Here is a 16,470-nt window from a genome sequence, read left to right as displayed (position 1 = left end):
CAGTACGGCAGGGAATCACATCTTAACAGACGGCCTAGGCTCGGGGAGGCATTCTGTGGCCACAGGGGAGAACTTGAGATGATGCCAGGAACCTTCAGTGTTTTGAAAAGGGCTCTCTTCCTCAGAGTTATCGTCTGAATCTTTGGTATCTTGTTCAGTCCTGTAAGTTTTTAAGGGGAACAGATTGAAGACCTCTCCCACTGTGCTGGCCCATCAGAGGGCAAGAGAAGAGAGATGCAGCCTGCTGCTCCCAAAGGGAAATGACTCAGCAGGGCATTGGTTTCCTTCAAAACCTCATTATTATCTCTTTGCTTGTGAGATTGTCTCATTCAGTGGCCGCCCTTTTAAAATCTGTACTCCAGGGTCAGACACACGAGGTGGCAAGAGAACAGACCAAACCTTTATTAGTTCACAGAACTCCAATTCTTTATTAATCACAGCTTGCTCACAATGACATACAGGAAAATAGCACTAATGAAGAGTAAATATGCAGGCAGCAACCTTCAGGAGTTGGGAGTTGGGGAGAAATGACTTCAAAACTGCGATAGGTACTTATGGTGGGTATCTGGTGATTCTTAGTTGGCACAAATGCCCTGCCTAGCCCCCTTAACTGCGCCAGCTTCACAGATGGAGTGTTTTGTTGTTGTTGTTAATAGGCAGGATTGCCTCACACTGGGGAAGAAAGACCAGCTTGAGTGAAAGTCCGCAGTGTTTTTGATTTTGTTTGTATGTGTGTTTTAATGCAACAACCAGCTCACAGTTTCCAAGTGGAAAAATATTCAGTAGCATCATGTACTTGTACTATAGGTAAGAGCTTAAAATGAACATCATCAATCATGGCATCCACAAATAAGCCACCTGACACATTAATTAATTCATTCCATCAAAAGAACTTAAACTAGAGAATTAAGCCCACTTTATGAAGAGCGATTTCACGGCTGCTTGAACCATTCGAATTTGGATTTGTGTTCAGCGCTTTAAAAGGTTCAGCTTTTTGCTTCTACCCAGATTGGTCTCAGATCTGTCTTCTCATCCATCCCTTTCTAAAGCCAAAGCACATTTGTAGCACATAATCCAGGAGAAGAAGAAGTAAATGCTATGACTGGTGGTATTTCTTAGCCTGGTTTTGTAGTTTCTTTTAGGCAGTAAGTAGATTATGAGCAAACAAATGTGAAGGTTCATGTGGAGTCATAATACCTGTGATCTAGGTATGGTCTTAGTCAAGCTCAGAGATAACAAAGCCTTGTAGGTCATTAGGCAATGGTGGGTTTCTAGCACCATAGACTGTCTACTGACCTCATTTTTCTTTTGGAATGGAGTTAGACATGGGGAGCTTCAAAAAGAACAGACCTAGCAAATTCATTTGAGTGGAAAGACACAACATCAAAAGCCTGTTACAGGACATGTAAGATTATGAAATAACTTGCATAATGCAATACTTGTATTTTTTAACAAAAATGTAAGTATTTACAAAATAAGATCCAAGGTATTTTTTAAACATCAAGCAAAACATTCTGCAAAGAGACCGCATTGATTTTTTTAAATTTTTGATTCTTTTTTTTTTTTATAACGAGTTCTTTTTAAACCATGTCATACATTCCCCATCCTGATATCACATGATCCATTATAATATAGGCAGGGGGATTTACTATTAGTGGGGCGTGCCAGACCCTCCCTTGCTTCAGCCAGACAGTTCAACCTGGAGTTCCTTGTTCCTGCGCACCTCCGCAGCATGCCTCTCCTGAAAAACACAAAAGGAAGAAGAAATGTCACAGGCCCTCGTTGTCTGGTCCTTTGTGTACCATGTGCTTGACTAGAAGTAACCCAGTTTGGTGTTTTCTACCTTTAGGCATTTTTCTCATTTCAGCAGAGAGGAAAACATGGGCCCCAAGAAATGTCATGTTAGAAGAGACCTTACAAGACTTACCATGTTTTAAAAAATATATTTTACACTGTTTTTGTTTAAAACTGTGACCAAAAGTTCATGTTATTAAGATAATTTTGAATATTAGGACTACAGTGTAACTCCAGAGAAAGGCAATAAAACATCACATTATTGTTTCTCTATCATTTCTAATGATGTCGTTCCTTTTCACTAATATTTTAAGGACTTCGTAATCCTGAGGGACACTTCAGGAGGGTTAGATCCAGGCACAAGACTTTCTATATTCCTTCTTAAACTCTTGACCTATTTGTCAAGGCCTTTCGTAACTGCAGTCCAAGTGACTTTTCCAGTCATAACCCCCATCTTTTCCTACGAACACCTGATGTTTCAGTTTAATGGAATTGTCTTATGCAGTTTTCAATGCTTGACAATCCTCGTCTTTCATCTCCACTGGTCAGGATTATAAACCTACTCTTTAAGCCCTGTGACTGTTGTCCATTTCTTTACAAAGATTTGTATGAGACTGCAAAGGCCGCAAACCTGTTTCACTTTCCATTTAAACACCTGCATACCTCTTTCCTTTTATTCGGCAGTTGTTTTATTCTAGCTTGTATTATGAGCCTCTCTGTTCTTGTCTCCTCTGTTGTATTTGACTGTAAGCTCATTGAGGGCCTGGACTGTGTTTTCTCATTTTTCTTCAATTTGCAGGGCCTAGCAGAGTGCTTTGCAGATAGCATGTGATTGGTGGATGTTTATTTACACAAGGAACCAAGGTACTGGCCTTGGGTTGTGAACTGGCTTTCCTGAGGAGAGAACTGATGGAGGAAAAGTGGCCCCAGTATTTTTTAGTATGTGGCTATACATCAGATGGCCAAAATCACATTGTTTTGCATATATCATAGCTACTAAATAGATGTTCGTTGAACTGAAATTTTAAGATGTGAATTATTATTCGTATTATTTATATTTCTATTTAGAATGTTGCTTATATGGCTTCTCTCCCTCCCTTGAAGCTCTAGAAATTATTTGAGGCTCTACAGATTCTTTTAATTCAGTTGCTTATAGCCATTACTGGATAGTGAAAAAAGAAACAAACAAAAACAACAACAACAACAAAAAAAAGAAAGAAAAAAAGAAAAAAATTCTTTTAGTTCAGGAGAAATAAACTTGACCAGCTATAAAGTAAATCTTACCATTAAACTCTATTAATCTCAAGGAGTCTATACTAATAGGGTTCTTTATATTATAATACTGAATATTTATTAGGCACTTAATATGTACCAGGCCTGCATCAGTACAGGTTTTACCTGTATGAATTCTGTTAATCCTCACAATAATCCTACAGTGGACATTCTATTATTGTCCCCACTTTGCAGATGAAGAAACTGAAACACAAGAAGGCTAAGTAACTTGCCCACGTTCATGACACTAACAAGTGGGATTTAAACCCAGGGAACCTGGCTCTACAGCTCACCCTCTGAATCACTGCTATACAATTTCAATGTTGAGTGAGGAGAACATATTATAGTTGTGTGGAAAAAATGTGTCTTTTCAAGTGTAGGTTCTGGAAGAAAAAAGGCTTAGACCACCCTACACTTTTTTCAAAGATACAGAGTTAGAGTAAGCAGGAAGTTGACTCTAGAGAGAGAGATTAAAAACAATTTTATTTAATTGGTTTAAATGAGCTTTTGTGTATGTTCAAAAACCATGAAGAGAAGCAAAAAGGCATGCATAGAGAAATCAAATCCTGTTTGGAAATGTCACAGGGGAAATTAGCATGGATGCAGCTGATTCTTCTTTTCGTTCTGCTGTTATGAGGAAAAAGATGAAGCAAAATCTTTTTCTCATGCAGAAAGAAACTAATTAGTGAGAGCTGAGCTCTGGCAAAAATTGAGAAAAAGCCCAGACCATCACTATGCTAGGAAAAAAAACCCCTCAAGTCTAAAGATTCACATAAACTCAAATTTATAACATAGCAGGAAATATTATAATTAGTATTATTAGGCTACTTTGGAGTACACTTCTTGGTAAACTCAAAATTAGTGTTAACGAAATGGATTTTGCCATAGGAAAGAATAAATAGAATTTGTGAGCTTGAGATAATGTGGAAAAAGATAAAATGAATTATTATGAGTTTCTAAATAAAAATTATTTGTTTTCAGGCATTTTAGTCACTCTTATCTGAACACTTTACATTCACATTATCAAATATCTACTCATGAAATGTTATTGTGACTTTATATCAAAATGTGGGGGAACCAAAGGAAGTTCATGCAGGAAGCATATAATTTCCCGCACAGTCTGTTTTTCTTATCAGCTCTCTGTTTGCAATTATCAGACTGGGAATCTAGCGGTTCCTAAGGCAGTTGAGATACTCAGAGAAGGTTCATCAGGAGACTACTCTTTGATAATATTTATTTCATTATTGAGCTCCTGATATTTGCTAGGCACTGTCAGAGGCCCAAGCATATCTAAATTTACAATGTTTTCTGCAATTTACCCCCTTCCTCCCATCAATATAAAGGAAATGTAATAGTGTTTTAGCATTGTATGCAACTATGCCTTTTATATGAAAAAATGTATGAAAGTTGATTTTAGGAAAAATTCTGGTTCTCTACTTCTTTCCTCTGATTTCATGGAAAGGTTTCTCTACTGGAAGGTAAGAAATATGGGGTATTTTCTTTCTTTACATTTTAATGTCCTTTTAATCTCACTAGGTATCCAATATAAACAAGGGCTTGGACTGTTATGACCTGGGACGCCAATTCCATCTATGGAATTCTGTTATATGAGCCTAATTAAATTCAAGGTGAGGTCAATACCATCAAAATTCCTTCTTTTTACTAATGACTATGCACTTGCAATATAAAAGAGGGGTTAGGGTGGTTGTGTGAGCTAAGAAAGCACATGTTCATACATTGAGATGATAGTGATCAGGGGTGATGGGCGGCTAGTTAAAAGGTTTGGCGTCAAAGAGACTTGCATTCATATCTAGTCTTTGCGGCCTACTTGTGATCTTGGCCAAATGACTTAACCTTTCTAAAGACCACGTTCCTTAGATGTGAAATGGGGATAATCGCAGTATTTTCTTTTAGGGTTGTTGTTTGGATGAAATGTGATAGTACATCTAACAATGCCTGTCTTATAGCAAACAATTAATAAAGGCTAGTTTTAATCCTGTTTCTTATTTCATTATTCATTCATCAGACATGTTCAATAGCAAATAGTTGCACAAATGCTATTTGTGAATCAGAATCACAAGAAAACAAAAGATGAAAAGAATGCAATAGATATAAATTGATAATAGTTGAAGATGTAACTAAGGGTTAAATATTATTAACATCAGGAAATGCAAATTAAAACCACAATGAAATACCATCTTATTCCTGCAAGAATTGCCGTAATTAAAAAGTCAAAAAACAATAGGTGTTGGCATGGATGTGGCGAAAAGCAAACAGTTTTACACTGCTGATGAGAATGTAAATTAGTATGACCATTATGAAAAACATAAAGAACTAAAAGCAGAACTATTATTTGATCCAGCAATCCCTCTACTGGGTATCCACCCGAAGGAAAGAAGTCATTGTATGAAAAAGACAGTGTCATGCATGCTTATAGCAGCAGCACAACTTGAAATTGCAAAGATACAGAACCAAAAGTGTCCACTGACCAACAAGTGGATAAATAAAATGTGGTATATATACACCATGGAATACTACTCAGCCACAAGAAGGAATGAAATAGTGTCTCTTGCAGCAACTTGGGTGGAGCCGGAGGCCATTATTCTAAGTGAAGTAACTCAGGAATGGAGCACTAAATATCATATGTTCTCACTTATAAGTGGGAGTTAAGCTATGAGAATGCAAAGATATGAGTGATATAATGGATTTTGGAGACTTGCAGGGGAAGGTTGGGAGTGGGGGATGAATGACTACACGTTGGGTACAGTGTAAACTGCTTGGGTGTCAGGTGCACTAAAGTCTCAGAAATCACCACTAAGGAACTTTTCCAAGTAACCAAACACCACCTGTACCCCCAAAACTGTTGATGTTTACAAAAGAGTTACATATTATCAAAATTACCTCTTAGGGAAAGAATCACAGAATCTTATTCTCTGAAAATATTTTTATCATTTTAAGTTACATCACATTATGTGCTGCTATTGCCACTAAAATAATGGCTATATTTTCATTGAATATTTTCTAGATATCAGAAGTGAAATGATAAATTATAGTGAAATGATTCCTTTTATTTCCTAAGCACTGTACTGCATGGCTGGATAGGGTAAAGCAGTTGTCAGGTCTGTCTGGGTTACTTGCTTCTCTCCTTTCTGAACAATACTGAAAGCTCCTTTGGTATTTGTTACCGTATTATGAGCGCGGAAGTCTTGGCATTGGCTAAGATGATGCAGTAGAATTACAAAAGAAAGAAGATACGAAACAATCTGGATTAAGTGGGGAATTCAACAAGGTTCAGTAGAAGTCCTCTTCAGTGACTTGCCATGTTGACCCTCTCTATTCCTTCCATTGTCCTGCTGTCTGATGGCTCCTAAATGCTGAGTTGTTTGAGAGGAGAAGGCTCTTCCCTAGTTTTGCCACATACTGTCCCCCTCATTGGTTGTGTTATATGCTTGATTTTAGCCAATGGTATTTCCACAACTGTTTAGCAATTTGCATTTGAAAATTTAACTGTCTAATTTAAAATACTACATTAATGGAAAATTGTGAGGGTGGAGAGAACCTTTGGAAATACTTGAGAAAGTGAAATATTTAGTAGATATTGGGTGAATCAACTATGAAAGCTATGGAAAAGTTGCAAAAAGTCTATATCCAGGTTATTTTGCAGGTGTCTTTAGTCCCTACTCAATTTTAAAGAAATTAAAACTGTAAATCATAGCTAATGTGAATAGGTGTGAATAATGACAAGAAAAGAAATTCCCATAGAACCCCCATTAACCTATCAATTTTTTGAAAAGGGATTGGGCCTAACTACATCAAAGATTGGTCAATAAGTTTATATTTACATATTTGACATTAAAATTATATGTTTAGTGAATAGATGTATTGTTGTTAAAATGATTGTATCTGCCTTAACTGATTTTTCAAAACTGTCTCACTGCAATTCCTGATTGGGTCTAAAAGGGTCAAGTGGTGGATTTTCTGCAGGATGCTGTGTAGTGCGTTAGGGGAGAAAGGGACACATCAGGGGAGGAAGGAAGTGTGTCTTGAATCACTGTATGGCAAGAACAGGTGTTCCCGCCTTCCTTTCTTTCCTCTTCCTTTCTTCCTCTCTCCTCCCCTTCTTTGTTTCTCTCTCTTTCTACTTCTCATACCACTCCAAGAATAAGAACATTTTGAACTTCACTAGTGTGTCAGTCATAATCCACAGACTCCTTGTTTGAGTCCTGGGTATGACATAAATAGATCAGCCTAATGCAGGTCTTTGTGGCATAGGCATCCCTTCTCCCACATCCTTTTCCACATTTGATTCTTTTCTATATAATAGCCTGGAGTGTTAAGATGAGGTGCTATGAAAACAGGAAACTGAAATAAAAAGTAAGTGTAACGTTTTTTTTTGGAGGAAGAAAGAACACTTATGCAACAAAGACAAAAAATACTAAAATATAATTTATAATGACATAACAAAGTATACTTAAGAAATCTTTAGCATAGTCGTTCTCAACAATGGCTAAATATTAGAGCCTATTAGTGAGCCTTTAAAATAATATGAAGTTCTTGGCCCTATTCCAGACAATTAAATCAGAATCCCTTAAAGAGCTGTCCAGTAGATTCTGAAATGCAGCCAGGGCTGCTTTTGCCTTAGGCTTTCAGTTTTAGTTAAAGGCTTTGAGATAACATGGCTGGGGCTCTGAGGGGTTTCTGGGAATTTATCAGTCAGTGACATTGAAGATACCATTATGGGCATCATGGTGAAAATATGCTTGAATGCTCAATTCTCTTAATTGAAGGGAAGTGGGACTGAGGGCTGAATGGTAGGCAGATAGTGGAAAAGCTTGCACAGAGTTGTATCATGTCTCTTGCCTAGTTGATAGGGGCAGTGAGGGCTGTCAAAAGGGTGGGTTCATGGTGTAGTGAAGTTACTTTTACTGATATTATTCAGTGTCTTTGTGTTTACTGTCTATATTGGACCATACTACATGTTGTCTTACTCTCTAATTGTTGGTGCTATATTATTTATTGCTGAATTTTGTATTGTCTGTATTGGGAATGACATGGTTGGTAAATACCTTTCATATTACATCCCCTTCTAGTTTCCTAAGCATATAGTAGGGACTCAATAGATATTCATTGAATGATTGACTCATTAATAGGTGTCATTTCAGAAGTCATCATCTTTTTTTTCTCTTTTTGTTTTAGAAACAGGGTCTCACTCTGTTTCCCAGGTTGGAGTGCAATGGCACGATATTAGCTCACTGTGGCCTCAAACTCCTTGGCCCAAGCAATCCTTCCACCTCAGCCTCCTGAGTAGCTAGGACTACAGGCCTGTGCCACCAGTCCTGGTTAATTTTTAAATTTTTGTTTGAGACAAGGTCTCGTTCTATTTCCCAGGCTGGTCTCGAACTCCTGGCTTCAAGCAATTCTCTTGTCTTGGCTTCCCAAAGTGCTGGGATTACAGGTGTGAGCCACCATGCCCAGCATAATCATCTTTGTATATGGTAGATTTCAGGACAGCTTATGTTACCTTGGCAGTTTCATGCCTTTCACCTTTACTGTTATTACTGACCCTCTTTTAAATTTCTAATTTTATAGGAGTAACTTCATTCAAACAAAAGGCTAAATGTTGATTACAATATAAAACTTTGTCTTGTTTTAGGAAAAAGCAAAGTAGTTTTAGTATACACAAACACATGTACAATATGTAAACAATTTTGTACTAAATCTATGTGATATACATCAAATCAAAGTCAATTTGGTATTTCCACTTTACTGAGGATATGAAAGATCTTGACTGACACTGCCAAAGATCCTATTAGATTTGAAAAGCACCTCATTAGCTATGAAACACCAGAAAAAAATATGGTCCTAGAAATTATCTGGGCTATATTATTTGACATGGGATAGAATGCTGACAGCTGAGATTTAAATCAGAACAGGCAACAAACCACTAGCTCTCAAATCTGGCTGCATATTGGAATCATACAGAGACTTTCCAAAATATATGGATGCTGGGTCCCATCCTTGGAGATTCTGCAGGTTGATGCCAGGAATTTTAAGCATTCTTTAGGTTATTTCCAGGAAAAGTGGTGTGCAGGTATGCATGTATGTATGTATGGGGGAAGTCACTAAAGTTGGGTGGGAGTGGAAAGAGTGCAAAAAGGAGCTGAGCATGGCTGGGCTGGGTGAAGAGGAAAAAACACAGAGAAAACAATGGCCTATTAAAAGCTAGCACTTCTGGAAATACTAGATAAAATATGCAAATTTTATGAACTATTTTACAATTGAAATCAAGAAGGATAAGCCCTGGCCAGGCATGGTGGCTCACACCTGTAAACCCAACACTTTGGGAGGCCGAGGCGTGTGGATCACTTGAGGTCAGGAGTTTGAGACTAGCCTGGCCAACACGGCAAAACCCTGTCTCTACTAAAAATACAAAAATTAGCTGGGCGTGTTGGTGTATGCCTGTAATCTCAGCTACTCGGGAGACTGAGGCACGGGAATCACATGAACCTAGGAGGCAGAGGCTGCAGTGAGCTGAGATTGCACCACAGCACTCCAGCCTGAGCAACAGAGTGAGACTCTGTCTCAACAACAACAACAACAAAAAAGGAAGATATGCCCTGTGTTTGTCTATGTGTAATTTGAAAAATAAAAATGCTCTGGGACTGCCAATGATATAAATCTTGCATTGGAAGCTAAAGGCCTAATTGAGGACATTGCAATAAGATCAGCATGTACCGCTGTTAGCAACTTCACTTAATATTTTTAGGGTATAGGATGTGAGATGCAGGTTGAGTGACAGTGATCTCAAAGAGAACACACGGTGTCCCTCTGCTGTCCATGTTATGAGCACTGGCCAAGCAGGAATATTCTTAGTTCTCTAGAGAAGTGCAAAATGGGGACAGACGGAGGAAGACTGATTGGTTCAATGTCAGGGGAGTAAACTTTAGCAAATGGAACTCTGCTCTGAGTAAAACATGTGTTCCTACACTGCCATAAATCACCTGCAAATTCTGTTGCCTCTTCCAAATCCTGACTTGACTCATTTGGGTGAAACGCAATGGCATTGTTCTGAGAGTATGAAAGCACCATCTTATAAACACAAATTTAATCGGAACTTTCATGTTTTGGATAAGGCATCAGGTGGCTATTCCAGCTCTTGCCCAGGTCAGCAGTACTCATCCACGTACCTCTGAGAGCCTCATCAAAGCCCACACACCCTTCCCCAGCAATGCTTTTAAAAATTCCTCAAGAGCACAAATGAAAATCTCCATGCAATTATACCTTTAAAAGATTGCATGCCTGATTTTTTTGGTTTGTTTGTTTCTAGGTGGATAGTTGCAGTCAGAGATTAAGAATGAAAACAGAATCATCAGAACTTCAAGATAAGGTTGTCTGAAGCTTAGATGAGATGGGCCATCTCTAATAGAAGACATGACACTCTGGGAAATAGTCAGAAAACAGGAGGCTCATCTGACTAAACTCTCAGGGCTCTGATGACAGGCACAGTCCGTTTTACTCTGCATGTCCAATGTCTATCTCACAAATACACTCACTACTGGTGGGAAGGGTGACTGACTGCTCAGAAAAGGTTGAGGCATCTTCCTCAAACATCCTATTTTCAATGCTTAATCTAGTTTCTGGAAATGGATACAGCTAAACTACTCACAGCTAAACTGTATATTTTCAAAGGAAAGGTTTTTGAGGGGATAGGTGGGACACAGCATAGAAAGTGCAAAAGTGAAAGAGAGTGTTTTTGGAGGGCCTCCAGCGCAGTGCCTCCTGGCTCATGGGAATGAGTATATGTTTAGATTATTGAGGAGAAGGGCATCAGGATCCCAGAACTGGAAAAAACATCCTCTATAAGCTAATCTTTGCTATGGTCCTATGTGATGTTATTATACCCTAGTTTTCCATGTAGAGTTTCTACATGGAAAGAATGGGTTTTCCAGTGTTCATAAATATCCTGGCAAATATGTTTTCCTAATTTAATATTTTAATTAAATATATATATTTAATGACACGTTAATTAAATATTAAGTCAAATGTTATTTATATTTTATAGCAATATATTAATATTAATATTTCCAGTGTAACATTTTTCCAATAGATTGCCTCTTGAAGTCTGTATAGAAGTTACACATTTCAAAAGCATGAATTGGCCTCCCTGAGTCCACTCACCATGGGAAAACTTGACAAAATTCCAGCTTTAGTGTTAGATTCCCATTCCTATACTGTGTTGCACCTCCGGCTAAGTCAATGCTACACTATGAGACCCTGCCCGTGGGAGTTAATTGTCCTCACACCTGCAGCAAATTTTGACTTAGTCTCTGGTGCTTAGGCATATGAGAGTTCACCCAGCTGTGTTGCATATGAATATATCCATCTTGCATATGAATATATCCATCTGCTCAGGACTGTGCTGAGATTACCTTTTCCTGCAGACGTTCAATAATAGCAGCTAGATTAGCCTCACGGTTTTCCTTAATTTGTTCCATTTTCAGGATCAGCTTTTCCTCCGCCATCTTGCTGAAGTTGTTGTTCTCCTCCAAAGCCTTCTGAAGGACTTCTCGCTCGTGTTCCCTCTTCTCTGCCAATTGTTTCAGCACCTGGGCCTCCTGAGACTGGGGAAGAAAAACATAGCCATCTTACAATTATCCAAACACAAACCTAGCAGAATAATGGCCCACCAATTGGAGGGAGCGTTCTTTTCAGATGAATACTTCCAGCCTTGAGTACTATTGTCAAGTCTGTATTCATCTGCATGGCTTAGAGTTTTCTATAGAATGTGGCTAGTTGGGAAATGCAGTTAGCTGAATTTTCAGCTGTGAATATATTTCAGACTGTCTTAGAAGAAGAAGCATTTAATTCTCATTGAGGAGGTAAAAAAATTTTTTTAAAAGAAGTTTCTGCTAAACGTCTATGCAACAGAAAATGCTATAATGAATTACTGGATGGCAATATTCCATTGAAGCCTGAGAAAAATGGTTGAGGATTGAGGCAAGTTCTGCTCTTCTTCCTGACCTATTTTTTTTTTTTTTAATCAACGGTAGGCTGGGCCCTACAATGAGCTTTTCAGCTTTCATCAATCAAATCATCAAATTCACTTTCTCCTTTTATATATTTCACACACCCTTCCCCACCACCCCATCCTCCATACACCAAAGTCTCTTTGAAGATCTGAGAACAGTGCAAATTTAGTGTCCACTTGGCCACAGAGAGCAGAAAGTCCTTGTCTTGACCCTCTCTTGAAACCCTGTGGTTGCTCAGTGATTAGAGCTAGATGTACACCCTGCCCTGCACTTTGAACACTGTAATTTTCTTCCAGCATCAGGAGGTTGTATGGCTCTGAACAGTGGATAATCATTGGAGCACTTGACAACAATGCAGGTGCCTGGTATCTACCTCCAGGGATTCTAATTGCAAGGTTCTTTGGTGAGGCCCAGTGATAAGCATCACCAGTGATTCAAATGCAGGTAGTCCAGTCTACCTTTTGTAAGTCATACTGGCATGGGCTTTGATGTCAGGCCTGTGTTCAAGTCTTACCTCTGTTTATGACCCAGGATGTGTTATATAATTTATTTCTACATTCATTTTATTCTCTTCATTATGCAGCTAAGAAAAATCCTACCCAATACTGACCTATCCAGGTTTAAGACTAAATTATTACACACTCATGGCTCCTGGATAATTCCTTAGGATCAGCTGACACCCTGAGGCATTCCGTCACAAAAGTAATTATAAATGGGGACATCTAAACAATGATTGATTAAAAAATATTGCTAAGTGCCCTGTTAAATACTGATTACCATTGAAAGCATGAGTGGGAAAACAGTTGATGGTAGTGGTTGTGGGCATTTACTGGAAGGGTCTTGATGTATAAACAATATGGGGCCTGGAGAAAGAGGAAACCTATCTTCAAATAAAATTCTACAGAAATGGTAAGGGCAGAGAGCCTTACACATCTTTATTGATGTGTTTATTTTGAAGTTGATCAGAAATAGGTCTGTGGCTCACTGAAGGTTAAGCAGAAAATCCTGGGAACCAGCCTTGCTTCTTGCTTTAACTCCATAATGGTTTCAGAACATTTTGTTACTTACTTGTTTATTTTTTTTAAACAGAATCTCGTTCTGTTACCAGGCAGGAGTGCCGTAGCGTGATCTCTGCTCACTGCAACCTCCACCTACTGGGTTCAAGCAAATCTCACGTCTCAGCCTCCCAAATAGCTGGGATTACTGGTAGGTGTGTGTCACCATGCCCTGATAATTTTTGTATTTTTAGTAGAGACAAGGTTTCACCATGTTGAACTCCTGGCTCAAGTGATCCACCTGCCTAGGCCTCCCAAAGTGCTGGGATTATAGGTGTCAGCCACTGTGCCCGGCCGATTTCAGGGCATTTTTAATGGACTAAACATATTCTTACTTTGCATTAGTTTCAGGAAAACTAACACAAAAATAATAAGAAAATTATAACATAAACTGAGTTCAAACTCCAATGGAGCCTTTCTGGAAGAAATATTGGTTCTAGCTGGTTCACTCTCCTGCCTCTAGGTGGGACTGTTGTTAAAGCATCCTACATAGATTTTGCTCATTTACTGTTATCAGGACTGCTGAATTGTTACAGGGAGAGAGATGTGTGTGTAAATATTTCTCTCTCTGAGAAAAGTCTTCATGAAATTAATTTTTTTGTATGTGGATAAGCATAGTACCTATCTCATATGGTTGTCAGGATCATATGAAATACTGTTTGCAAGGTATTTAATGCAGTGTCTAATATTAAGTAAGTCAGTACTGAATGAATGGTAGTCATTATTATCAAAAGCAAAACTTAAGATACTTGTGACAAGGAGATGATGGCAACTGGACTTACTGGTATAACTCAAATGTAAAATTTTGGCAATTTCATGTTTGTGAAGTATTTGTTCACCCTTCTTTGATTATGGACAGTTAGTGGATTCGGGGATTCTGAGGGTTGATGAGAGTCCAAGTCCTTCCGAACTTCCTCATCCCCACCTCATACATGTCCACTGACTCGGGCTGTATGGATAAGAAATCTCACAGTGAAGTGGGCACCATAAAGAAATAAGAGGAGATAACTTTGCATCTTCATTTTGGAAAATTCCATACATGTAACCTCCAGTGCAGAAAGCCATCTGGAGGAAGAAGGCTGGGTTATCACAAAACAAGGGTGCAATGTGTCCAAGTATTAGGAATTGGATCGGAGCCCTAGGTTTCTCTTGTAATGAACAGAAATCTGTGGGGCATGCTCCAGGAAACAAAGCCAAGCCAAACAAATCAAAATAAAGCAAAATAAAACTTCAACATCCTCTAAATGCAGTGCTTTAAAATCAGTTTTCTATCTTAACACACCGTTAGATAATGCTCTTCTGAGCAACTCGTGCCCATTGGCCACAGCTGCTAAAGGCAGGTAGCAATGTAACATTGCTGCTCATTGGTTTAACAGTTCCTTCCTGCTCCTCCCCGCACAGATCAGTGTTTCCAACACTGCCCTAGATAGGATCCACCTGGATTTTTAATGGCCACTTTTTTCAAGTAGCCTTTCTACAGAAATTTCTGTGGCACAGTGACACGAGCCGCAGCCTGGTATTCGGAAAGCCTGGGTTTGCATCCTGCTTTGCTGAGCCTGGCGCCTTGAGATGGACTTCACGGCCGGGGATCCGCTTACAGAGAGTTACTGTGCAGTATTGTCAGGAGGCCACTGTTAACTGCCAAATGTTTCATTTTCAAATGCTCCAATTAACTTTGGCATTTTGTTCAGTTGTGCTTTAAGTTAATGTTTATATTTGCATTCTTAATTTGCCTTTGTGAAAGAACCAGAGTCAGGAGGAAACAGCAGTGAAATAGGATTCAGACGGGGAAGGCTTTGAAATTACAAGGTAACACAGCAACACACACTTTTCCAAATTTCTTGCCTTGGTGGGACACATTTGATCTGCATGAACAAACTCCTACTGTTCCCATTATGAATAATGGAGAATTCCCATTATAACCAATGCCTACTGCATTTACTGGAGTGCAACGTTTGGCTCAGTTTGAAATGCTTCAATTTAATGGGGTTAGTACTTTTGTAGCTATTGGGGCTAAATGAGATTACACAGCATAGGTGTCAAGTGCATTTCTTTAGCACAATTAATGGGGCGAAGCAGAAACAGAAGGCAGTACAGAGTGTGGTCATGTGAGTCCGCTGCTAACTCACAGAGACCTGCCAAACTGGGCCAGGCTGTGCTTTAGGGCTGCTCGCTGCTGTGGTGCCTTTTCTTACACCCTGGAAGGGAATGTTACATCCACTATTATCTCAACTCACACATTTGCAGGACCTAATAATTGTCTGTGTTTCAAATATTTAAAGCTGAAGTCTACACATACAAATACAGGATGTGAAGTCAATTATGGTGGAAAGCATTCTACCCCAAGGAAATACTTACGGCTTCCTATATTAGTCTGTTCATAAGCACTCAATTTTAAAATAAATTTAGAGACAGGGTCTTGCTTTGTTGCCCAGGCTGGAGTACAGTGGCATGATCTTAGTTGACTACAGCCTCAAATTCCTGGGCTTAAGCTATCCTCTTGCCTCAGCATCCCGGGTAGCTGGGACTACAGGCATGTGCCATGACACCTGGCCAGCACTCAGTTTTGAGCAAATTATTCTGTGGTGCTAATAACCATGGGGGCATCTATCTCAGTTCCTAAGGCTCTGCTACTTCATTGGGGCAGAAAGTCATAACCTCTTTTCCTTTTTCACAGTGTAGAATCCAGATAGATACTGCTGCCTATAACTCGTCTAACTCAGTTCCTAGGTAGAAACTGATTCTCACATGAATAGCATTTAATCTTCTAGTCATACCCTCAAGGAAGAAAATTGGTTCTAATTCCAATGAGCAAATAAGCAGTTTAATCAATGAAAAAATAAGCAGTTTGTTCAGAAAACTGCACTAAAACATGATGAGAAATGAGTGAAGCTGTAGAATAAACACATATGCTATACAAAAGTGGAAGCATTTTTCTTCATTTTTGGCAGAGAAGTAAAGTTCTCACTACATGTTCAGATGGGCATTCTTACTTTATATCTTGACTGTGCAGATTAGCAGAAGGGAATTGTGATTGTGTGGACTGATAGGGAGGGTGGTGAAGTGAGATATTTGCTAAAAGTTGTTAAAAATAAATTGGTCAAGGAAAAAGTATCTGGCCTTGGCGGAACACTTCTAAATAACCTGTACCTAACATAGAAGGTCACTGAAATATTAAAATGGAAAATTAGGGCAAGACAATGATCAGCTGATATAATGCAAATGTCAAGGCAAAATATAGAACTGAGATATTCAACGTGACATTCTGGAGACTAAAGAACCTTCTCCATCTTGCTATTATGGGAACCGAGGCACATTAT

At 38.8% G+C, this 16,470-nt stretch overlaps 1 protein-coding gene across 2 annotated transcripts in view; it reads right to left on the bottom strand.

Moving 5' to 3' along the window:
- Positions 1-408: 408 nt before the first annotated feature.
- Positions 409-16,470, bottom strand: part of STMN2 (stathmin 2) — a 55,232-nt gene continuing 39,170 nt past the window's right edge. The window contains exons 4-5 of one of the 2 annotated variants that reach the window (XM_012450931.2): positions 11,496-11,687; positions 409-1,741 (exon numbers count right to left, since the gene is read on the bottom strand). In XM_012450931.2, coding sequence (XP_012306354.1) covers positions 1,682-1,741; positions 11,496-11,687 — 252 coding nt within the window. In that variant the 3' untranslated portion in view covers positions 409-1,681. The remainder of the gene's footprint in view (positions 1,742-11,495; positions 11,688-16,470) is intronic. The other variant, XM_012450933.3, reaches the window with a different exon arrangement.

Source organism: Aotus nancymaae, unplaced genomic scaffold, assembly GCF_030222135.1.
Source record: "Aotus nancymaae isolate 86718 unplaced genomic scaffold, 86718_ANA_hifiasm-v0.15.2.pri h1tg000036l, whole genome shotgun sequence".
Taxonomy (NCBI): Eukaryota; Metazoa; Chordata; class Mammalia; order Primates; family Aotidae; genus Aotus; species Aotus nancymaae.
This window is presented reverse-complemented; position numbering and strand designations above follow the sequence as displayed.